Source organism: Haliotis asinina, chromosome 12, assembly GCF_037392515.1.
Source record: "Haliotis asinina isolate JCU_RB_2024 chromosome 12, JCU_Hal_asi_v2, whole genome shotgun sequence".
In the NCBI taxonomy this organism is placed as follows: Eukaryota; Metazoa; Mollusca; class Gastropoda; order Lepetellida; family Haliotidae; genus Haliotis; species Haliotis asinina.
In genome coordinates, this window is record NC_090291.1 from 45,083,655 (window position 1) to 45,110,920 (window position 27,266).

Here is a 27,266-nt window from a genome sequence, read left to right on the forward strand (position 1 = left end):
ATTTGTCAATAGGTCAAGTAAATATATTACAGTTTCATTTGGAAGAAAGATACTGGTCTCTGTTGCAGCAACCTTCACAAACACTAAATGATTACTAATTGCCACATGAAACTGTGAATGAACATCTGTGTGCACATGTGCATGATTGTGTGTGTATGCGTGCACATGTGCATGATTGTGTGTGTATGCGTGCGCGTGTGTGCACGCATGCTTATGTGTGCATGCGCTGGAAGATGCTCTCGGAGCAGACCCTCTGTCCACTACACCAGTACATGACAAAACAACCAAAGTGTGCCCAGCTGACCATCCAAAACATTCAGCTCCCTATTGTAAACTTTTCTGGGAGACAATGGAATGTTCCTTACAAACCTTGGAACATAATCGTGGCAAACAAGGATTCTAATGCATGAACATGTGTGCCTGTATCCCCAAGGAATGTATCTCTGCACTGTGATCAGCTGTGCCTTAGGTGACAGGGCCCCAAACCTCACCACACGAAGGCCAATAGAGGTAGGATAACCAAGATCGGTGTATGTTTTTTCTCTCCATGCGTGCCATCTCTGTAAATTTCATAAATATTGCATTCCAACAAGCAAGAAGCCCTCTCTCAAATTATCAGGGCTAACATTTTCAACGAGTCAACAAATGCCTGACTGACAAAATGAAATCTGAAAATGGTCTGAAATGGCCCACATAACTTATGACATTTGAGATAAGCTCTTTTTTCTGCCTGTTTTCCCCAGCTCCATCACACCGGAAATACAAGCATATCAGAGTCGCATATGCTGCAGGAAACAGCAGACCACAGCCCTTACATTACACGACAGGTCAGGATAACCATCCACACAACACTCCACAATGAGGTACAATCAGCGCTAGAGTAGGACACTGGACGTCCATCAGATTCCACATTAACTGTTGGTTTGTTTGTTTCGTGTTAACGCCACACACACCACATTATGATGACAATGAACTAATTGCAGAATCTAACCATCCATTCCCTTCCGTCACCCCTTACAGCCATAACAAGTTACCAAACTGTCTGGTAAAGATGCTATTATTTACAGACTGCCATCATACAGCTGGAATGAAGCAAGTGCACCATTATACCAAGAACAAACAAACCAAACAAGTATTCTATCCCAGAACCCCTACTGGGGGATCACTGTCTGAGTTGCAACAAACAGAGACCCACACCACTCAGACAGGTAGGTCACTTGTTCTTATGAAGGGTCATTGACCATGGGTCCACAGTGATCACAATCAACTACAAGCATTTATTTACATACAGCGGAAGCTGTCTAAACCAGCACTCATTTGGACTGAAGAAATAACTTGGTTTAGACAATGTGCTGGATTGTAAAGCTGTTGGCAATTGTGAAAGCCTCGGATGGGACTGTAATTTTATGCCGGGGTAGACAACTTGCTGGAATGGGCACAAGCCGTTTTTCACAGCTTCCACTGTATTTGAATAACACCAGCAACAACTGATACAGACAAGAGCATGAGTGAAACATCTGATGCAGGTTTTACTGCAAAGATAGATAAACAAATTCAAATGCTTGAAATGATTGCGGGAGCACCTGCCCAGATTTCAGCTGACCCATAGGCGAGTTCTGTGCCGGTTGCGCTGGTTCTGCAGCTATCTTCAGGCTAGACTTGTGTTAAGCATTCCAATGTAATTTAATTACGACAATTTGCTGAGGAGGTCATTTGTCTGGAGATATTTTTACATTTGCCAAGACCTAACTGTTGTGTTAAGCTATTAGTCTACAGTCTTTTTTGTCATCTAATTATATCCATGTCCGAAAATGCCCAGACAAGAATCAATAGCAATTGAAAGGAAAAACTGGCTTTTAATTGCGTCACAATCTGCTAAGAAACATGGGTGGTAAAGTTATGCTGCAACAACATATCAAAACAACGTCAGAGATACAAACAGGCTCCTAGTGAAAACTGGGTAATGAAGAAAACCTACTGAAATGCTATGTTTCAAAATACCACTTTCAAGGTCATTCAGAATGTTTGCTGCCTCCACAAAGGGACAAACTTCAAGGGATCTCGAAAACAATTGCTATGCTCAGTATTTGGAGCTCACAAATTAAGTATCTTCTGCTGGCTATGTAGACACTCAGCCAAGACCAATGACAACTTTATAACTCAGCTCAATAGTTTTTGAAGGGCAAACAAAGTACATGACAAACTGAAACTTTATACCTCACACTTTACTCTGGGTTTCCTCTTAATATGCAATGACAAGAGCAAGTTTTTCAGTTTCTACACAGCACTAAAGCAAATCTATGTTTGGGAAACAGTGTTTGTTGATGAGCCTGCTCAGGAATATTCAACATATGTGAAGGCAGTCTGCAAATTATACAGTCTGGACCACACAATCCAGTGACTAACATCAGCACTGACCTGTGCAAGTCAGCCAGCAAGGCCACATATTTCTGTTTGTTGCTGCTTATGACAATTACAGGTTGATGAAGGTATAGTATTCCCAGAAATTATTGAGAATCATGTTGCGTCATGTAACTCATTACGTTTATTAACTTCTGGCGTTTTACTTACATAAACATGTTAAAACATCATCCTTTGGCAGTCTTGTTTTAGTACTTTGTTAGACCTCCTCGCTCAGCAATGCATGCCTGAATACGCCTAGGCACACTACCCATCAAAGTTTGTAGGTAATCGTGTGACAGGGTATCCCAAAATTGGACCACCTCGGCCTTCATATCTTCAATATTTCTCAGTCCCTTTTGGTTTATTCTGTCCTTCATGACTCCCCACACATTCTAAATTGGGTTTAGGTCTGGGCTGTAACTGGGCCAGTCTAAAACTTGAACATTTTCACCCGACAACCACTGTTTTGTGTAGCGCGCAGTGTGGTTTGGGTCATTATCATGCTGGAAAATCCAATCATCTTCATACAATGTTTGTGCTGTCGGAAGAAGGTGACCATTTAGAATGTCAATGTATCTTTCTTTTGTCAAGTTTCCCGTGAAAACACACAATGGCGTCACTCCGCGAGCCGATATGCCACCCCACATGTGAAACTTCGGGCTATGTTTTGGTCGCTGGTAGATAGGTTTGTCAGTATCTTTGGTCCAAATTTTCACACAATTAGGGAAAAGCCAAACAGAACTTTTATCCGAAAAGAAAACATTATCCCAATCTTGATTTTCATGAGCCCGACACCAGTTTAAACGTTTTTCCTTTTGTGCATCTTTCATCAACGGCGAGGGAATTCCACGTTTTTTCACCCAATTAAGTCTCTGTAATTCCTGCCTAACTGTTTCATTGCATACCTGAGGACTTCCTCTGCTAATCATTTCATTTCTGATGTTCTCAACACTTTTCAATTTGCCCCTACTCACAATCTGCCCAAGTCTTCGGCCATCCACAACACTGAATTTCCTAGGCCGACCTGCCCCTGCTTTGTGCTCTATCCCGGTTCCTGTTTGAATATTCTTCAAAGTTCTGTATACTGTAGACAGAGGAATACCATGTCTACAAGCTAACACTTTAGCATCAGCCTCACCCCTTTCAAATCATCTAGAATGAGCTTTCTTTTCTCTCTTGCTGTAAATTCTGCCATGTCAACACAGGAAGCCATCTGCTCAGACAAGGGAGATAACTCTTGACGTAATGAACTGCCTTCTAAGCCTTCAAGAGTTGTCTCCCTTATTTAGTATGCTTAGTGCATAGTGAAAGCCCTTTTTCCAATCTTAGCATCATTAGAAAAAAAACAAAGATTTTCTCAATAATTTCTGGGAACACTGTAAGTCACAATTTTGATTTTCATATGTAGTCCAATTCAGTCGAATTCTTTTGGAGCTGCAAATGCATTTCATCCATGGAACCAGAGGGAGTGAGGGAGTCAGTCAGTCAGTGAGTCTGTCAGTGAGTGAGTGAGTAAGTCAGTGAGTCAGTCAGTGAGTTAAAAACTAGCTAGCATATTCCTTTAAAAGTAGAAAATTATTTTTGAACGATACAGTGTACCTTGGAACTGTAAATATCAAAACTGACCACAATTTTTAGCTAACAAACATATATGAGTGAGTCGAAAGTGTCTAAAAACTCATGACCATGAATAATTAGTTCTGGAACAGGCAACTAATGACAAAACAATGCAGTATAACATTCCACACAATGAACCAAGCCAGAGAGTGAATGAGTGAGTGAATTGGGTTTTACATCGCTCTTAACAATATTCCAACAGGGGGACACCTGACATGAGCTTCATTTAAGTCAGAAAGTCTGAACATAACATCCTGTACTAGATAAAATGAGCTAAACTCATTTGGAATCGCCACAAATCCACATGGTTAACTTTGCACTTAAACCACAATTAATTCACATACAACATGACAATACTTTTCTCCCGTAGGCTAAAAATCTACATATATTATGTTATCAGAGCAAACTCTTTGTGCGCTTTACAAAGTTATTTCTGTTCATAATTATACCGCTTTGCTAACCACTACTGTGATCGCATGACGTACAATATATCAAAATACATCAAAACTGACTGTATTGCTAGTCCTCTGCATCACTTCAATAACAACACATAGAGTTGCCCAGAAAATATTAACAAAAGATGAATGACAAAACAAACTAGATCCATGCTGCAACACATGAAATATCTATTTTCAAATATGTAAAAAAATGTTTTGCAATACATGCTGACATGGACTGGTGCTTTGGAGGAATTGTAATGCTAATAATGTTTCTTGTAACTTTGATAATCGATAAATCTTTAAATCAATACATTTGCATAATTGAAACAAAGTTTCCATGCATTATATATGACTTCTGCTCTAGCATATCAGAAAGACAAATCCCACTGCATGACAAAGTAAGGTTACCACTGAAAGGTGCCAGTCGTAAATAGAAACACATCAGACACCAGGCCACATAGAGACAGAACAAACATTTTCAGAAACAGTGTTCACGAATAGTTTCTGACTGTGGACAGTCTGGTGGAAATCTATAACACACTGGCCCCAGAGTCCGACTGTATATTTCACAAAAACTTTGACTGAAGTTATCGTATGTGACACATCACACTTGTTTGCTGTTTATAAATTTTCAAGATCTGTCAAATCTGAATTGTGGATTTAATTTTTATTCTATGGCTCTTGTGAATTTACAGCAGGTCAAATGGATAGCTGAAACTAACAGGACCCAATGACCTGTTACTGAAACATCATTTGTGAACACTACAGAAACACGGAATGACATTACATGTCAACTAAACATTGTACTTTTGAAACTATAGTAATTTATATGAAATGTTCATGAACACCATTTCTTTGAGGTTGGTTTCATTGTTTGTTTGTTTGAACGTAGTCTATGTGTTAAGAATGGGCTTAAGAAGTTTGTAGGGTTACGAACGTTTCGAGAATAGCTAGCCTGGGGCTGTAACATACTTGTTCACCATCCGTGCTAGTCGTAACAGGTGATTAAGTGAATTAGGTGGTCAGTCTCGTTGAATAGGTTGACACCTGTCATCGTATACCAGTTGCATTGACTAATGTTAATGCTGTTGATCACTGGACTGTCTGGTCCAGACCCAATTATTTACAGACTGCGGCCATATAATTGGAATATTGCCATGCACGGCATAAAACTGAACTCCCTCGATCACTCATTCATTAGCATTGGCATACATATCTTTGGGAATTGTTGTGTAACTGACATACTAAACAACAGGGTTTGAATAATGGTTCCATGACACTGCACTTATGGAGTTAGCCCACTGGCATACATCAATGTCCCCATTCAGACACATCAAACTGACTACACGTACTTAACACATTTTGGTGGAAGTGTGTGAACTTGGTTTTAAGTCGTTTTACATAATATTATAGTGGGAGAAGACCAAAACTGGGCTTCACACATTGCATACGTGTGGTGAATCGAACTCGGGTCTTCAACAAGACAAGCAAATGCTCTAACCACAAGGCTACCATTCTGGTATGACAAGGACATAATCAAACTACTGAGCTACAGTCCATTGAGAGATTGTCTACATGTCCGCAGAGGCAGACAAAAATACAAGGGTTGCAACAATTAAACAACAACTACAGTGTCATTGCTCTTTAGGTCAAGACAGTACTTGAACCATCAGACTGTGAAATTGAGATAGTCTGCAGGGAAGTTGCATCACACCACTTGTAACCATGGTGAAATTGAGTGAGTGAATTGGGTTAACATCACTTTTAGCAATATTCTAGCAATATCATGGCAGGGGACACCAGAATTGGGCTTTATAAATTGTACCCAAGCGATTCGAACCCAGGTCTTCCATATGGCGAGCGAATAATTAAGCCTCTGGGTTACCCAACAGCCCTTGGTGAAAATGAGGACTTGGTAATGGACGAATCCACTGCATTCAAATCTTCAGTTCATATATAAATATTATATATGAAACACTCGGTTTCAGTGATGTATTTTAACCTTTTCATTACTTCTTTCTATTTGCAGACTACCTGGACATCTTAGGTATCAGTCTGTATCATGACACACACTGTCAATCAGGTGATCTTCAACTCAAAGAAAATATGGTATAGAATGATGTTCGGTTAACACACTTGCCTTCCATGAAGATTAAATAAAAACACAATGAAACTGGACACGCAGTCTACATAATGGCAACACAACTAACATGGCTCCCACCAAGAGGCAGAAACATACAAGATAAAAGAACCAAGGAATTGTTTTCAAATGCCAAGGGAGTATTAACATTTAGAAACACACACAAAAAATCAGTGAACAAAAACGTATAGCACTGCCTCACAAGTCTGTGTCTTAAGTTCGTTTGTGATCAGACTGACTGAAGAGATTACTGTTTCCATATGCCAACAGAATGAATAAAGTTTTATGTCCCCAATATGAGTCAGGGAGTCACCAGAAACTGGATTCAAATATCTGAGGAAATGAACCCTGGTCTTCAGCATGACAAACAGTGCATTAACCACTAGACCATCCCACTGGCCTTTTGTGTTTGAATAACGTTTTACGTTGACTAACCCTCTGAATATACATAATTTTTATAGTAACAAATAAATCCATTTAAACAAAAGCAGCCCCAGTGAGATGGGATATTCTGAATCTGTAGAAATCTAGACTTGCTTCATTTAGGGCTTTAGCATTGCATGGAAGGCTGGGCAGCAGAGAAAATAACGTCATTCAGGACAGACCAGATTTAAAGCCACAATATTCCACCAACATCAGGTGAGGGAGAAATCAAATGTACTTAGGTTGAGGCAAATATTCTTTTTGCTCAAATTTCACCATAGACTTCCCCTTTGGTAAAACATCAACAACCAAGAACAATAATAACCACTAATAGTGGCACACAATCAGTTGTCTGACTGGAGGTATTTGGACAACCCAATGTCAAACCTTGTACACAGGCATTTGCTCCTTTCATGTGTCTGCTATAGTTAATTGGCCAACATGAGTTATAAACAATTTCCAACAGTTTGTCAGTTTGTCAAGCAAAACTTGTCCACAGCTCAGCTGTTTACATAAATCAGCAAGATTGGGTAGAAAATCAGTCTTCTATATATACTACACAAAATACGTTAGGGATATTGGTATTTTTATGACCGATATTTTAGCAGTATGTCAATGAATAAATACACCATTATTCATAATTTCCAAATTCACAAATTTACTATTTTTGTCCAGTATACATAACTGATGAGGACTAATACCTATCACTGATCAAATAATTAAAATAATCTAAAAATCAGGATATCAATAATTTCAACCTTGGCGATTTCTTATCAAATTCACTGCAGTATTGTTCCAATCACATTTACTGCGAAATTGTTCCTATCTTTTCCATTGAAGAACTGGTGCCCACTGTCAGCCTCTGAGGATGACTAGAAAGACTTCTTTCTTCTCTCAGCAAAATTATCTTAGAATCATAGTTCGATCACTCATAGGAGGAAATATGTTTTTCTCTGGCCTCCCAGCCGCTTGTCACCCATCCACTGCTCAGAATGGAAAACCTCATATCTTAAGTACTCAACGGCTTTATGCCTTTTCACCCCCAAACTTCTTCATCCAGTCTTCACTGCCAAATCCATTCATTACAGCAGATCATCAAAAATGTTGATAAATCCCTTCTAAACTCAGCTCATTCTCACACAAACATGCTTATGCCGCAAGTCCATCATCAGAATAAGCTCTCCCGAGAGACCTCAATAACGATATTAGAGGATCGAAAGAGGCAAGGTGCATACCTTGCTTCCTCTGACTGGGTCACCCTGCCCTCTTATCAGGATGCAGACAGGCTGCTGATTTACTGACAAACTTGTATATACGTCTTAATTATATGTCTACATCTTCTTCAAGGTGCAGTGAAGTTCATCTGTCAGTGAAACCCATGTGCAGGTGATAGAAGGCAGGCGAGATATAGGCACCATTAAGGTGACCATGTTCCACAACTTGACTGGTCCACTATCTGAAGGATGGCGCAGGGCACAGTAACCTTTTCAGATTTCATCTCATGTTACACTTTGACCATGTATTTTAAGGACATACCAATTACGGGACCTGATCTTCATTCCTTGTCTGACATGTATATTTAGAGCACAAAGACTCGGGGACAGATTTTCATGTATGGTCTACTACAGGTTCATGTTCTTCAGGACAAGAGAGAGGGAGATTAACTATTCACTGGCAATTCATTTGAATTATACACGTTTAAATTGATATGTTTGTGATAATTTTGATATGTTTGTCCTCTTGCTGGATTTTGACCAATGCAATATTCCATTCATACAATAAAATACAGACTGAAATCAAGAGCCATCCAAGATATTATGGAGTGACAGCAGACAGCAGAAAAGAATGAATTGATAACTGGTCAAACATTTCTCCCTTTTATACAATGACATTAACATCATTCATTACACAACCTGAGATAGCCATTGGCAAGTAAAAGAACATGAATCAATGACATGCTCAAAATTTTAAAAATGGTTCACACTCAGTACAAAGATATTTTTCCCAAGGAATAAGGTCTACTTTTGATAAAATTAATTCTTCCACCTCTTCTAATACTATAATCAACATAAATCCATAGCAGGTAATGAAGTAACATTTATTATTGATGGACAGTTGGTAGTTTGGGATGTGTTATATGAACAGGGACACATAATGTAAGTGTAACATGTATCTCTTGGGTGATATGACGTATATCTACCATTCCATTACTGATTCTTTATTTATTCATCATCACCAACCAAGATAAAAAGTTTAAGGAAAACATTCTTACTGCCAAATTATAACTTATATCAGAGCTTATAAATATTTCAGAAATTCTTAAATGTTTCTGCCAAAAGCTAAGCAAGCAGAAAATGTAAAGAGCCAAAATGATATAATCTTCTAGTTTACAAATATTGCATGTTCTGCTCAATCAGATCTCACATGCATATATTGAAAGAGTCAATTCATGGAGAAAATGATCTTTCAAAATTAATTTTGAAATGAAACACTTTTCATTTCAGAATTTTTAAAAATTTATCTCAAAACAAATGAATACTTGACATAAGAAATCTTTCAAGAAGTAAACCTAAAAATCATCCTTCAAAACGAATACCATTTCGTCTGATGTGCAATTTTCAGTAGGAAATTCCAGAAGCAACCAATACCCACAGTGTATGTGTCTTGAAATATATAAGTGAAGGTAATTTGTGAGTCAGTAAATCCTTCACAGGTGTACAGTGTTCTTCACAGCCAAGGAAGGTTACCACCATTGCCTTGTGTCAGTGCGATACTGAAAGTCAAGGTGACCAGACTAGTGCATTACATCATTGATTTCCGTGCATTCGTTTTATTACATCATCATTTTCCATCATTAACCAACAATGTAAGTCTCGCATTCAATAACTCCTTGTGGACTTGTGTAATCAAGCAAGTAAAAGTTACAATGTGTGATAGACTTCCAGTATCACACGTCTACAGAGTGTATACGGACACAGAACCAAATAATTACCTTATTTTCCTCATAACTGTTTTCAATTCCTCAATAAACCTGTCTCAACATATGATTAAATAATGTTCGAAATTTTCCCCCAGATTTATCATCTTAAAGCTGTGATATGATAATATTTCTGTCTGGTTTATTTTGCTTTTGTGGAGAAACCACTATGTTTCTTATTTAACATCTCATGAATATTCCACTTATATGATACACCCTGGTGTATCACATAACTATTACACATAAAATACACATAAAAGTTCTATACAAAAACTTTTGTTTCAAAATTACAAATATTAAAAAAAAACATGAACTATACTATATATCCTGATGAATTCTAATGAAACATGGATAATGTTCTTTTTTCTTCAAGATTATGAGAACACATCTACTTAAAATGTCGCATTAACTAGTCACTAACATGTGATCATGTAACTTGTAATGTAACATTAATAAGTTGTCATGGAAATAGCGCAGCTGCAACAATTACAGATACTACAGATTGGCTATTTCAAATCAAGATAGAAATGATGTTTTCACAGCATGTTAAACTATAATTTCAAATGCAGTTATTGAAAATCTTTGTCCTTTAGGAAACTTTCATGGCAACCTTGTAACGCTAATTTCCTCTTCTGGTTCATAAAAATCCTACGAGTCACATATACCTGACACCTAATCAACACCACTTTTTGTAAATATAGCGTGTTTCCGCTTCTGTATGACTTCTAATTGAGTTGAAGATATATCCACAAATTTTCTGAAGATATAATGAGAAATGTAAATACATCTACATAAAAGGTTTAAAGTAAAATTTATAATTCTGTGGATCATAATTTGAGAACTTCATAGCAACTGTGACGTCTGCTTTTTTACACTCTCCATTGAAAAGACTTAATAACCTATCAAGCCATAATTACAGTATCTTAGATATTTCAATTTTTATATTATCAGTACATTAATTTTAATTTTTTTAATACCATGGTTTAGGAATCCTTCATGTAGAAATTGCAAAAGAAACAAAAACACTGCAAACTGATGAAACTATTGCTTGTAACACAAAAAATGTTTGTTCATTTAGAAAAAGGACAGAGTAATTAATCAGCTTCCTTTTCAGACCCAACCAATAAAATGATTCACAATGTTCACGTTTTATGACAAAAATGTCGTGTACAAAATTCTGAATGAATTTGAAACTTGATATTTATATCGCACGATAAAATAACGCACACACTCCTTAATGGAAAGAGGCCAAATATTTGATGCACTGTGGATAGTGGAGGTCGATCAACAGTTAGTAACATTTTAATGGGGACTCAAACGTGTATGAGGACCATAGCAAATGTTCCAGTCACCATTTTGATTCCAAAACTATCATTCAAATTCAGAGACACATCTTGCTGATGATGAACAGGTGTTTCTACCCTCCTTGCCTAATCTTTGACTGATTAAAAACGTACATTAAAATGGGAATCAGCATTGGCTTATAACTCAAAACCCAGAAATTCATAGAAACTGTAAACTTTGATGTTTGGGACATATTTGCCTGTTCTTCATTGTGTCATGAGCAGAGAGGGCCAATGAATTATTGTTACGGAAGTGCTATAAATTAGGGTTCAACTAGAAACTGGGAACCATATTGTATTTTGTGCCTTGCATTAAATGGTACATAACCACAATGAAGATAATGAATGACAAAGCAGCTAAGACAAAGAAAGGGAGATTTTACACTGCTTCAATCACTAAAGGAGCAGACTGACACTTCCTCACTGGCAGATCCCAAATCTGGGGCTGTACGCTTAACACACCACACCTCATTATTACACCTTACATGTTAATATATCATGTAATGCTTTAAAGTGTCTTGTTTCCTACTTTTTCAAAATCCTCATCTACCTCAGTTTCTACCATTATTGAAGGGTCCATCAGCGACCCATGCCGGAATGATGCCCAACATGGCTTTTTAAAACTGAATGAGCAGGTAGTATGTTTTAATTACATAACAAGCATTATACATCAAATCAATCACAACCCTTTATACGGTCAAACTCATATTGCATTCCAAGTCCTGCTAACTAAAACCGTAAGTGGAACTCAGTTCTCATAGTTCTCTCATAGTGCATCATGTTTGATGTTTTCCTTTTCAGAATATGCATATCTCAGGGTTCCAACATTCTTATCGTCAGAAAGTGGTCATCAGAAAGTTTACGTTAGTGTATTCCAGCAAACAAGACTTAATTATCAATGAACTCCAACTACTGTGAACAATTTCAAAATTTACACAAAAGCATGTCTGCTAAATTTTGGAGATAAAATTCAAGTGATGCAGTTTCATGATGTTTGACATCTAAGAGCTTGATCATACATCAGGTACATAAGTTGGATGCAAACATGTGGTTAGACGCATGCTGGGAGTGTATATCCCACAGCAAACTGTGTGATAACTTCCATAACGACTGCAACTGCTATGATGAAACACGCCCCTAATACTGTCATGGTTCCCTGATCTTTCATCAGAGATCTCTACACATGGAGAAGTCATCAAGGAAAGGAGTGTCACGGCTTGGTGCATATACTTCCTATAAACACTGCAAAAATTTATCACAGGACTATTCATAGATTCAAAGCATGTGCTACAAATTTGGAAAAATGTAACTGGCTCATACTGTTGATTCTGCTCACCAATAATAAATAATTATTAACTGGTATTATTTTCATAAATACAAGGACATAATGAACTAGTTTGTGTTACCTCTAAAGTTTCATGAATTTGAGGTAGATATTCATGTTAGAATTTATACACATATATATCATGCATGACATAGTCATATGCATTAAACATGCATTTATGAATGTGCATTAAACATGAATATGCATAAACCATATTCAAGAATATGCATAAAACATATGCATGAATTTACACAATTTGAGTTTAAAACTAACCTCCTTAAGCTTTTGTGCAAGCTTGGTTCTGTTCCATGATACAGCAAGTATCAGATATCTATATTTGGGGAGGGATGTAAAACTACGATAATAGGAGATGGTTTGGAAGCCACATGAAAAACCAATTTAACAGACTCCATGAAAACCAATGTACTACTTGCTGACAACTATCACTGTCTGGCAAAAAGAAAACCCATTCATTTTTGGCATTGGTGCTTACAGCAATAGCAGCAGCGGTAATTTTGTCGAACACTGTCCTTGCATATAATGGTTATGTTTAAGCCACAATTAAACAACAAATGACGAAAATGTAACTTACCTTTCTTAGTTTTAGCAGCTTCAAAAGGAACTATCCAGAGAACTGATGCACAATAAACCAGGCATAGATACATGGGCAAACTCATTCCGTCCGAACGCACATCAACCCATCCCGTAGAAAACTACTGTTGCCCTGGCTAGTTTCTGCACTCACAGACATCAAGATCCACGGACATGGGCATATCTTCTTTCACAAACAGTCGCTACAAAGTTTCATAAAAATCCTTGACCACATAGAAACTAGAACTTTCCTGTGGCGCTTAAATCCTTGCCACAGTCGTCTCTGGAATTCTGACCTGTAAGATCTGGTGACAATTTCTGCAATGAACTCGGTGATCTACCTGTTTGGCTGCAGTTACCAATCCTAAACCCAAATCGGTGTCTGTGTGATGTGAGTCGAATCATGACATTACGAAAACGTCTATTACAGATGTAACAGAAATTGGACACAAAAGTTCAAAGTTTGTTGTGAGTCTCCTCAGCTTACAACTGACAACTGTCTCTCATAATTCGGTGACAATTTTCCTTCATTCAATAGCCAGCCCTTTTTTGCTCCCAGACGACTAACTTCATAAGCACATGGGCAAACCAATATTTGGCAAGCAGACGCATATTTCTTTTTCTTTTTCTGGTGACTGTCTTTTGATAATTTACTGTGAACTAGTCTGTGAAACAGCTTGAGCTCTCACATTGTGGAGGAACAATTCTTTTCGAGCAGACGACACAGTGCAGGAAAGTGTGTCAGTGTAGTGTGACTCCTTACAACCAGCATATCTCTGAGCGTGTACACTTTGAGAGGATGTCAGAGCCGTGTCGTCTGCTGCCACTGGGGGACTGGGGGATCGTCAACAAGAGTACCCACTTCCTTGCTGTCTACCTCACTGGGCAAAGGTGGACCATGCACATCCACCACCTGACTGATCCTGTGACATAATAATAACTCTTCACTCACTAGGCCCTCGTTGTCACTCGCTTCGAGACACCCCGATCATGTCACAGGGACCTGTTCCCATATATTAGCACAACTTATCTTTCTTGCTTCACAAACACTAACTTTGAGGTCAACTACTGCGCATTTTGCACGAGTGCATCAAATTCCTTCGGTAATTTCTGTCTGCAGGTCTTTCGTCGCTGGTATACTTCACATGCGCACTTGTATGCGTGACGTCATTCACAGACACCGTGAGTACTGCAGGACCTAGTGCCCGCCTGACTGCACGCCCGCCTGATGGCCCAACCAACTCAGTACAGTATGGTGTAACTGCACAGGCTGATGCTTCTTCAGCCTTCTTCTCAAGGCCTGCAACTCGTCCTGCCTTGTCGTGTCAGCTCCCACCTCCTCACCTGTAATACAGAAAGGCCTTGTTAGATTACAGCAATCTACACATGCTTATTGAGTCTGCAGTTTTTAATACTAGTGTTACATAATGTTATGGACGTTTTGGGCATTTCTTCATACGAGTTGGTTAGGAATTGTTCAGAGATATTTCTCTGTATAAAAATGGCAGTACAAAATTGGGTAATGTGAAAATACAGTCTTGATAACAATGAACTACAAATCGTAAAATACTAAACATGCAGAGAAGGATGTTGGTGATTCAAGTCAGATATTTAGTCAAGTCAAACTATGAATTGTCATACTCTTGTGTAGATAGTAGCAGCTAGCTCTGTTATGTCTGACTGTCACATCCTTGAATAGATGGCATGACTGAGTGAGTTTAGATTTAAGCCACATTCGGCAATATTTCAGCTATATGGCAGTTGTCTTGAAATAATCAAATCTGGATCAGACAATCCAGTGACCAATGGCATGAGCATTGATCTGCGCAAATCAGAACCTGATCCCGTTAGTCGCCTCGCATGTGTTGCTGAACACCTATTCTACCCTGGACCTTCACTGGTCCCTTAGGTAGATAGACATGACAGAACTACCTACACACAGTCCACTGTCATATCTATATAGATTGCACAACAAAACTACTCTCTTCAAACGGTAAAATCCTTATGTTGATGGCACAACCTAACAACATTCACTGGGAGTATTTCATACAGACCCATACATCATGCACTAAATGCTTGACTTTGCCAGGCAGAATAAACCATGCAAGTCAGTACAGTAAAATGAAGGAACAGTTAAAAATCAGGATTTCAAAACAACAACTAAAACAAAAAACACCTGCACAGTTTCCAAGCTTACTTGCTTCACTATGACATTCAGAAACTCTCCATATTTGGATTACAACTATATCAGGGTCCTTTTGACATTTGCATTTCCATGTTGTTTTGTCAAAAAACGATGTCTGCTGGGAGCAAGTTAGTTTCACTTTCCACAAGGAGCATTAATACATAATTCAGAAACAATGACAGACAGCAACTATTTTCACTATCATTTTACAGTTTTTGAATAATAACTGAAAATGTGTCTACAGTTTGCGTCTGAGCTTGCATTTCTTTCAAACACTCGCAATGACTCTTGGTTACAGTCACAGAAGTGGTTACACGCCATCTTGTATTTCATAAAGTGTAGACAACAATGTCAGGCATTGGGTGTACACCATTCTGATCACACACTGTCAGGCACTGGATGTACAACATTCTGATCACACACTGTCAGGCACTGGATGTACAACATTCTGATCACACACTGTCAGGCACTGGATGTACAACATTCTGATCACACACTGTCAGGCACTGGGTGTACAACATTCTGATCATACATTGTCAGGCATTGGGTGTACAACATTCTGATCACTCACTGTCAGGCACTGGATGTACAACATTCTGATTACACACTGTCAGGCACTGGATGTACAACATTCTGATCACACACTGTCAGGCACTGGATGTACAACATACTGATCACACACTGTCAGGCACTGGGTGTACAACATTCTGATCATACATTGTCAGGCGTTGGGTGTACAACATTCTGATCACTCACTGTCAGGCACTGGATGTACAACATTCTGATCACTCACTGTCAGGCACTGGATGTACAACATTCTGATCACACATTGTCAGGCACTGGATGTACAACATTCTGATCATACATTGTCAGGCATTGGGTGTACAACATTCTGATCACTCACTGTCAGGCACTGGATGTACAACATTCTGATCACTCACTGTCAGGCACTGGATGTACAACATTCTGATCACACACTGTCAGGCACTGGATGTACAACATTCTGATCATACACTGTCAGGCATTGGGTGTACAACATTCTGATCACACATTGTCAGGCACTGGGTGTACCACATTCTGATCACACAATGTCAGGCACTGGGTCTACAAAATTCAGATCACATATTGTCAGGCACTGGATGTACAACATTCAGGTAATACATCATCAGGCACTGGGTGTGCAACATTCCTATGACACATCGTCAGGCACTGGGTGTACAACATTCTGATCACGCACTGGGGGAAACGGGAAAGGAGAAATGGGAAACCAAGGAGGAGGAAGACACCCAAAGTGGGTTTCAAACATGGCACCCTTGTAGGGAAGCAAACCATGTCTTCAGAGTGTCTGTTGATCACTTTAACAATCAGGTTCCCAACCCTACTTTTACAAAGACTTACAACAGTAAGCATTAACATAGTGTATGAACATATCCTTATGCAAAAGGACAGAGAGAGAGAGAGAGAGAGATAATCAGCTTATAATTAGCTTGTGACATAATATGAAAAAAGTCTAGACTGATGAGTGGATGCACTTTTTGTTAAGCGACAATTATAAATTGATCGTTAGAGTCTAAACCCTGCATGACCCACTACCCTACATGCATTATGCGCAGTTTCTCAATGCAATCAACTACACACTTTATGATGCTGAGCTCCTGCTTTGGCTTTATAGACACTGTAGTGACCTACACTTTTCTCATACATTTGTTAAACTTAATTCTGGATCTTTGTCCATATGTAGAGATGTGCTTTAAAATATCTAAAAGCATATTTCTGTCCAGCATTTGAAATGATTAAGGGATAGCCAGTGTGATGCAGGGTAGGCAATAACAGGGGTAGGGACCATACTGTAGGGTAGGAAAAATAGGATAGATAATGTGACATGGGGTAGGCAAGACTATGATAGTTAATGTGATAGTCAATAATAGGGGTAGCCAATGAAATGTGGGATAGGCAATAATAGGGGTAGACAATGTGATGAGGAGTAGGCAATAATAGGGGTAGCCAATGTGATGTGGGGTAGTCAATAGTAGGGGTAGCCAATGTGATATGGGGTAATCAATAATAGGGGTAGCCAATATGATGTAGGGTAGCCAATACTAGGTGTAGCCAATGTGATGTCTGGTAGCCAATAATAGGGGTAGCCAATGTGATATGGGGTTGTCAATACTTGGTGTAGCCAATGTGATGTGGGGTAGTCAATAATAGGGGTAGCCAATGTGATGTAGGGTAGGCAATACTAGGGATAGCCAATGTGATGTGGGGTAGGCAATACTAGGGGTAGCCAATGTGATGTGGGGTAGGCAATAACAGGGGTAGCCAATGTGATGTGGGGTAGGCAATAATAGGCATAGCCAATGTAACATAGGGAAGGCAATACTAGGATAACCAATGTGATGCAGGGTAGGCAATACTAGGGGTAGCCAATGTGATGTAGGGTAGGCAGTAACAGGGGTAGGATAAAGAAGACACAACAGTGGTAGCAGGTGATACAGCATTTGGGATAGGACCTGCCAGGTAGAAAGTAGGGAATACGAAACTTTGGGTAGGCAATACCAGGCTAATGCAGATGCATAAACATATTCCTTCAAGCCAATAATGGCACCGTAACCTATATACAGAAATATACAAAATCAACATATACGTAACAATATTTTCCCGACCCTTACACAATCAACTTAAATAATTGTTAATACTGGAAAATCCTTTCTGCCAACAGCATAATCATATGATAATGTGTAAACCAAACCCACTACCGGTCCGACCATGCCCACAGCACATGTATCACTAGCAGGCTAAGAATCATGTTAACAGCGTCAAAATAACTCCTAATTGCTCCATTATAGGTAATTTGAAGGCATCATTTACTCAAAAAAGAATGAATAACACTTAAGCATGATATAGCCTGCTATTGCATTTCATGGGATAGAGCAATGGTATTGACAACAGGTGCATACTTTACTGAGTGTATGAGTTTTTCAAGCGTTTCAAGTCAGTCTGTTGCATAAAGAGGACCTGGTTATGAAGCTGGTGCACATTACCCAACAAACTATTCATGACATTAAGCTTGGTCAGATGATACTGAAAACAAAACCACTGTCTGACGAAAAAGAACTAAAGGATTTCTGAACTCGGAAAATACAATAAACAGAACCCTCTGCTACATGAACATCACACTCAGAGGTCAAATTAATCTATTGATCAGGTACTGAACACATTTCACAGACTGTACTTCTTTGGAAATTCTAACAATCATTATCAATGAAAAACGTTTTTCAAATCAGACCATACAGCATTAAGTTAGTGAGATCATCAGTATTTCAGCCGTATCATGACTAAATACAAATATAATACAAGTTAATAGTACACATAAATTTACAATGACTATAGATTTTTCCCTGTTAAGAATAGAATATACATGTGGCAAGTGAATATTCAGAATAATTCTTAGCACCCAACAGCTATGGGTAATAGAAGCACAAGGGTGTCTGCACTCAGATCATGAACGCTGTCAACATAATGCCTAAAAATATATGTCTGTTGCGTAAATAAATGAAATTACAACAAAATCCAACAGCAATAAACATTAGGCTATATAAATGTGCAAAGACAATGTTCAATGAACGTGAAAACTTCAAGAAACACTACGCCAGACATACCTCTGCCACTCAACATGTTATGAATGACGTGAGAATTTTGAAACAGGATATAGTATGTCTGGCTTCGCTCAGCACACCTTGTGAAGAATTCATAAAATGACTCAAAGCTAGACAAAACAATCTGAGTGAAATTAGTCCCTTCCTTATCAAAATGTTTCAAGCTTACCATAGTCAAGATAGTCCGTTCCTACAGGAACAATGTCATACAGATCTACCTGTGAACAAGATTCAGTCATTGAGTAGTTGACTGCCGTCTGCTCTTGTCGTCTGCTACACCCGCCTCGCCAGAATTGATTTCCTCAACCCAGCCAGACCCCCTTGAACATGTTGAATGTCATGAGGACAGTCAACTGAATGCCCACTTAGTCACGCAAGAGATCTCGACCTACACCACACTTAGACAGCATGGAGGTGTATACATACTACTGCAGTAGGGAAACTTCTGCTTTGACCACACTGCTCTACAGCCAGGGAATCTAGCCAAGCAGACGGCCAGTTACACGCACAACGTGAGATGCCTATCATACAACTCCGCACGACCAGAGTGCAGTAGGACCTTGCTAGACATAGTCATGCAATTTCAGATATCAGAGCAGTTCAGATATCGGAGCATATCAAAGATTCATGTGCGTCTGTGTAAGTGTCTAAGTCTTTTGTAACGCACGATGTCATATCATGACTTGAGGCTTCATTTCAGACTTGAAACCTAAAACAGATATTCTTTTTGTCAGCTAATGATACAGAAAAAGTAAAATGTATGAATTACATACAGCCTTGAAGGGTATGAATAATAAAACCAGGAATTTATATATTTTATTGTTAATCAACACTGGAAACTGAAACACAAGAATGTTGAACAGTTTGTATTATTCTTAAATCAAGTACATAAGTCAAAACCATCATGCCACTAACTCACTCACATGACAAATAGTTTAAAAAAAATGAATTACTGAATGATTATTTCAATTAATCAAAAGTCAATATCAACATACTTGAAGATGGCAGTAGCTGTATGAAATTCAATTCAGTATTTGCAGAAACAACCTCGATCCCTATTCATATGAAATGCATAACAAAAAAGCTTATTCCCCAATGTGTGGTACAGTGAGGTACTTCTTTTTACTGCGCTTTGGAACACAATATTGGGTCCTCACCACCACATCAACATGGACAGTTTCACTGCCCTAATTTCTTCTATACACACAAACATACAGGAGGCATGCCGTATGTGGCATAGCTCTGACACTATGGCTGGGTGGCAGTTACAGGTGACTTCCGCAACAGGGGTGTATTTGTTCAGTACTGTCTGATTTCAAGAGGGGCTTCTGTTTATATTTCTCGGTAATTGAACCAAACTTTAGTCTGATTTCTGATGCAAGCATAAGTCTACTGCATGACTACAGCATGCGCAAGTGAGTGAGTGAGTGAGTGAGTGAGTGAGTGAGTGAGTGAGTGAGTGAGTGAGTGAGTGAGTGAGTGAGTGAGTGAGTGAGTGGGGTACACCAGAAAAATAAACACTTGGTGTCCATGAGGTGAATTGAACAACGGCCTTCAAACGAGATAAAGCATTAACAATTTTCTGGTCCTCCTTCCATACAATGTTTGCAAACTGTACAATTTACATGATACATAAATATATTACAACTGGACCCTACCCTTGAAATCTGAATATGTACTAGCTTTGGGTTAAGATAACAGATATGTTATAGTATCCACCCTGAACATATGATGATTGCTTTGTACTGATGATGATGATGATGATGATGATGATGCCTGCACGACTTTGACAAGGAGTTTCTAACGATGTTTTGTAGAATGTTTTGTGATAACTGATGACAAGATGTTCTCCACGATGTTTTGTTCAATGTATTACGACAGTAACAAATTCATGACAAAAATGGTTCATAGGATGTACAATGATAGGGGTACAATGTATTATGAAACAACAAACTGATGAGGATGAGGATAGACTGTCACAGGTGGGACAGTCACAGGTGTGCAGGTGTAACCTGCAGTAGATACTTCCATAAATGCAAACATTTAGACCCTTCTCTAGTCTGTCTCTCAGTCCCTGGGCCATATTATTTTCCTCACTGTCTAGTCCTCCCTGTAATGCTAAAGACCAAAATGAGTGAGTGAGTGAGTGAGTGAGTTTGGTTTTACGCCGCTTTTAGCAATATTCCAGCAATATCACAGCAGGGGACACCGGAAAATGGGCTTCACACATTGTACCCAGGTGGGGAATCGAACCCAAGTCTTCAACGTGACGAGCGAACGCTTTAACTACTAGGCTACCCCACACCGCCCAGACCAAAATGAAGCAAGTCTAGATTTCCCCAGGTTCTGAATCTCTGATTGCTCAAATGGTTTATTTGTTACAATCAAAGTTATACATATTCAGAAACTAAGCCTTTGCATAGCTTCTCTTCCATGCGTAATTATCAAGGACTATCGACAACAGATTTTTTTAACATAACTGACAACAGATACTGACCACAGTCTCCGGCCAGGTGGCAGTGGGTAGACACAGACAGTGCTGCAGGTGTTATATACACCACAGACAGATACTGATAGTACTTCCTGCAGGTGCTATGTACCATCAATACACAAATAGTGAGTAATTCCTGAATGTGGTTTACTGCAGCAGGCAGATACTGCCCATATACTATGCTTGTATGAGCTACATCAGGCAGAAACTGTTTCCCTAGAGGTTGTATCTACTACAGGAGGCAGATATAGATAAAACTTCCTGCTGATTGTACTACATCAGTCAGATAATACCCATATTCCCCAGGGCTTGTGTAAGCTACATCAGTCAGATACTACCCATATTCCCCAGGGCTTGTGTAAGCTACATCAGTCAGATAATACCCATATTCCCCAGGGCTTGTGTAAGCTACATCAGTCAGATAATACCCATATTCCCCAGGGCTTGTGTAAGCTACATCAGTCAGATACTACCCATATTCCCCAGGGCTTGTGTAAGCTACATCAGTCAGATAATACCCATATTCCCCAGGGCTTGTGTAAGCTACATCAGTCAGATACTACCCATATTCCCCAGGGCTTGTGTAAGCTACATCAGTCAGATAATACCCATATTCCCCAGGGCTTGTGTAAGCTACATCAGTCAGATACTACCCATATTCCCCAGGGCTTGTGTAAGCTACATCAGGCAGATATTACCCATAATCCCCAGGGCTTGTGTAATCTACATCAGTCAGATATTACCCATATTCCCCAGGGCTTGTGAAAGCTACATCAGTCAGATACTACCCATATTCCCCAGGGCTTGTGTAAGCTACATCAGGCAGATACTGCCAAAATTTCCTGCAGACTGCATTTACTACAGCATGCAGATACAGCTAATACTTCTTGTTGGTTGCCCTACATCAGGCAGATAGTGTCCGTTTCCCCACAGGTTGTATCTACTACAGGAGGCAGACATAGCTAATATTTCCTGCAGGTTGTATGTACTACAGCAAGTAGATACTACCCATATTCCGCAGCGCATATACAAGCTACATCAGGCAGATACTGTCTGTATTCCCTACAGGTTGTACCTACTATAGGAAATGATGTGTACCCAAACTGATGTCATTTCCCCTGTCTCTCCCGCCTCCCTGACTAGAATGTAAAAAGTTCCCTGTACCAGTCAGTGAGAATTCACTACTGTGAGTAAGCAACAAGCACCTGTTCCTTAACTGCACATGCTCCTGAGCCAATAGCCAATCAGTGCTAATGTCTGCATGCTGCCAGGTCATGGTTCACATGTAATCATTTCACTGACCCGTCAACTTCCCAGTACACAAATAGAAAGGTTAACTAAAAGCAAGCATAAGAGTTTGCCCATAACATGGATGCCAAGATTTGGCAGATGAGGCTTGGAGTCTATCTCTCAACCTGTAACATAGTATCCTCCTGCTGGTAACTATACCCACAATATCTCAATTCTGGCTAGAAAGGAGCGCCTGCCTTGGCAGGCCACATGACACTAACCACAGAAATTTAATCAGACTGGGTTGCCGTATCAACTTTGATCATATGCAGACCCACACAACTCAAATATGAAGCCTGTAGCCAAAACATGGCAGGCTGAAGGAGGTTAGTTCTATTTGGCGGACTTCTCATCACGATGTAATTCTCGCCCAGACTGTGATCAACAATCCTCCAATTTTCCCATTATACACTCACCCCTACCAGCTACAGACATCCCCTCAATCTCACAGCCCTCCGCCAATTTTCCCCTCAGATTTGAGTCACATCGGCATGGGCACATCCATTACAGCCATCATTCTTTCCTCTTCCCCTCTCTCTTACAGATCACGATTTACTGCAGATTCCGAACAGCCAGCAGGCCAACAGGCTGGCAGCAAGAGGGAGGCGAAGCAGGGAGGGGCAGTAGGGAGGAGGGGGTTGCTAGGTATGGCAGCAGCCTTCCACATCCCTGTCTGCCCACAATGAGCTTACACACACTGTTACTAAGTCTACATATCCATAAACCGGCCTCTCAGCCTCCTCAGAGAAGAATCATGTGCGTTAGACAATTCTAATTTTGCAAAGGAATTATATGCTAGGGTAGGAATGGTCCACGAAGTTTTGCAGCATTGTAATTGTGTTTGTCTGTGGAGTCTGCTGCCATCGTAGTTTCTCAAGCCTCGGCAGTTCCTATTAACACTGCAGGATGAGTCTCCTCCCTCAAAACATAATCCAGTCCTGGCATAACATTCTGATGAAATCGCAGATAACAATGCATAAACATCTACATTTAGAAACAGACACTATGCTTTACTACAGGCTGTTTGGCAATCATTTCAAGACATCTTCTCTCACAAATAAATCAAGGTATGGCTTGGAGAGTGCCTGCTCATTTTCACCAGAAGCAGTACTTCAAGCATTTAATATTCCATTTGCTATCTACCATTATCATACAGTAGTTGGACTTTCATGACAAAACCTTCTTCAGCAATATGGAAATCTTCTTTTCTGATGGAACCACTGACAACACAACAGAGAAGTATTAAATATAACTTCAGACTTTTTGTTTAGGGCAACAATCACAATATTCAAGCAATATGATGGCATTCTGTGGGTGAGTAAGTGAGTTTAGTTTTACGCCACCCTCAGCAATATTCCACCTAAATGGCGTCAGTCTGGATATACATCGAGTCTGGACCAGACAATCCAGTGATCAATAACATGAGCATCAATCTGCGTGATTGGGAATCAATGACGTGTCAACCAAGTCAGCGAGCCTGATCACCCGATCCAGTTAGTCGCTTCTTACAACAAGCACAGTCACCTCTTATGGCAAGCATGGGTTGCTGAAGGCCTATTCTACCCTGGGGCCTTCACGCGTTGATGGCATCCTGTAAATATTCCAGTGACTGACAACATGAACATCAATATGTACAAGTCAGTGACATCACAGTGAATCGTCTTAGTCACCTCTTACTGCAACGTTTGCTTAATTCCAATTTGAGCTCTGATCTGGTTAATGGTCTGGTGTTGGGGACCTATTTGTTGTAAAACGTACTACAGCAACATTTAAAATGAACTGATTTTAAAGACTGATCTGTATGTCGTTTTAGGCCCTGACAAAAGAGCTACTAGGTAGTCAACAGTGGAACACACATCTAATGCTTACTGTGTTAAAAATGTTATAGGCATCTCAGTACTCAGCTAATTTAAGACCACTTATTTATATATAATGTGTGAAGCCCATTTCTGATGTTCCCCGCTGTGATATTGCTGGAATATTGCTAAAAACAGCACAAAACTGAACTCACTTATCGAGTGAGTGAGTGAGTATAAACTTACATCAGTGTTGGCAATATTTAAGCATTATCATGATGGAGAGGAATACATCGCACCCATCTTGGAAATCAAACCCATGTTTTCGGTAAGACAAGCCACTGATTATACCTACCCACTACCCCTATCAAATACTGGACACATCAAATGTATACATAACTCAACCTGGGTTTCAAAACAGTTAAGATCTGGATCACCTACAAAGCTGCAATACTGCCATGTGCAGCATTTTACTAAACCAGATGTATGGTTTGGTAGCTATTTCGAAACGTACTCCCACAACAAAACACCATAGGAATGTTTCACAAACTTCACCATGCTGGGGACTACACCAAAGACTTTCAAACTCCACTGAGAGGTGAAGAAGATTAAGAAGATTAAATAACTCTTGAAGGAATTAAAAGATGTGATATGGAACCTAATAATCTACTGAATAGATAGCAACTTTATGACATTCAATCAATCATTCTTTTTGTGACATGTGACTCCAATATGTGAACTTCATTATCTAATGCTTTGAACATGTGAGCCTTTGAATACATCTGTTTTATGCCCAATATACTTGATCTTAGGCCCCAGGCAAGTATCCAAGTAAAAGTACAATGTAATATCAGCCATGTCTCCTCTGTTCTACTGCAAAAAAGACAACATTACTCATGGTTAGGGCCAAACCAAATATCCTGTGATGTGTAAAAACAAAAAATATCGAAGGATGAAGATTTATAACTCTCTAGGATCTTGACACGTAAAAATAGTTGAATTCATCCATGGCGTTCACATATCACTCTCTGTCCATAATCGTCACATGGGGTAAGAGTACTTTTTGTGGGTTCAATCATTAGACTGACATTTTGAATATTTCATTGTCATTATTTCAACATCATTCAGTGTGATAATCTTATGAATAAAAACCTCTTCCAACATGTTTGTGCAGATTTTCTTTTTCAAACTATAAACAGGCGTTATTGTAATATTTCACAATACTACACACCAATAAAACATATAAATCTGAAATTGTTGACCTTAGTTTCAATATCTTAATGACATTGTGAAGACCTATTTCTGAGATACATCTTAAACATATGGAAAATATCAATCTTAGATAATTTAGGAAATCATCCTCCAGTAAAAGGACTTAAACAGAAATCTACAAAACAATATCAACAAATCGATGTGTGGGGAAGTATAATCTGTGTTCACTAATATTTCAGTAAAAAGTCAATCTTTTTATCACAAACAAATTGCTGAAATATCAAATTCAACCACTTGCTGAAGCAGCCAGCAACCAGATCTTATCAAAACTTAAATCGGAAAAGATATCCATCTTGATTAAGGTCAGAATTCACACAAACCTCATTTCTCAAAGATCACAGCACCTCATTTAGTACCAAAATTATAATAGCAGTTGACAAATTCAAAATTCCATGACGACAGGAAATGCATTTCTAATGCAGCACTCTTGATAACCAAAAGTCTCACAGGTTAACGATTCAATGCAGATTCAATGCACTGTCACAGGACCCAGCTTACAAGACAATCAGTGGAATATTTGGTCGGCTTTCTAATTCAACTGTGCACAGACAGCATGAAGACGAAGAATGATCAAGTTGAGCGTTTTCACCCTCTACCATGTTTGAGAAACATTTTACACAAATTATAAAATCAATAAGAGACAGGTTTGGTGTAAATTGTTCAACTTTAATTGTCATACCAGGTGCACTGTCTGGTGGGAGTCTAGACACCTCATTGTCACTGAAATATCTCCCAGGCTCTGCTTCCTTCTACAGCCTGCTCTCGAAACATATTTTTCAAGGGAAAATATGACGAAAAACAGTTATAGGTAGAGCTATTTTCATAGCCCTTTTCATATTTAGTCATGCGTGGATATTGGAACATTACAACTCCAGGTACTAAGTCACAATGATCAAAAAGACGTTTTTTCAAATTTTACAAGAAATGTTTTACACTTCATGTAATTAAACTAATGGAGGAAAAAAACAGTCTGGAAATGAACCATAAATCACAGAAAGGTAAATATAGGTCTACCATTCAGATCCGGCCTTGCACAATAGGTCTGGGGCAGTGCGACATTGAGCAGCAATCTGTCTGTGTTTTTCATACATTGAACACAGCTTAAAATAAACACGGAGACACGCACAAAATCACGAGATCAATTGTCAGACTGGCATACTTACTGTGCTGTTCAACTTGTGTCTATCCCACTCAAGACAACTCGAAACCCACATACAAGTATATGCTATTTGTCACACTCAAACTGATCAAATTACACATGGATTGATAAACCATAATTATTCAATTAAATCATCAATTATCGATACATTCCCGCAGA

At 39.1% G+C, this 27,266-nt stretch overlaps 1 protein-coding gene across 3 annotated transcripts in view; it reads right to left on the bottom strand.

The window, feature by feature from the left end:
• LOC137258176 (uncharacterized) overlaps positions 1-27,266 on the bottom strand; it is a 186,237-nt gene that overhangs the window by 33,664 nt on the left and 125,307 nt on the right. For all 3 annotated transcript variants that reach the window (XM_067795752.1, XM_067795754.1, XM_067795753.1), the window contains one exon: positions 13,260-14,602. In XM_067795752.1, coding sequence (XP_067651853.1) covers positions 13,260-13,344 — 85 coding nt within the window. In that variant the 5' untranslated portion in view covers positions 13,345-14,602. The remainder of the gene's footprint in view (positions 1-13,259; positions 14,603-27,266) is intronic.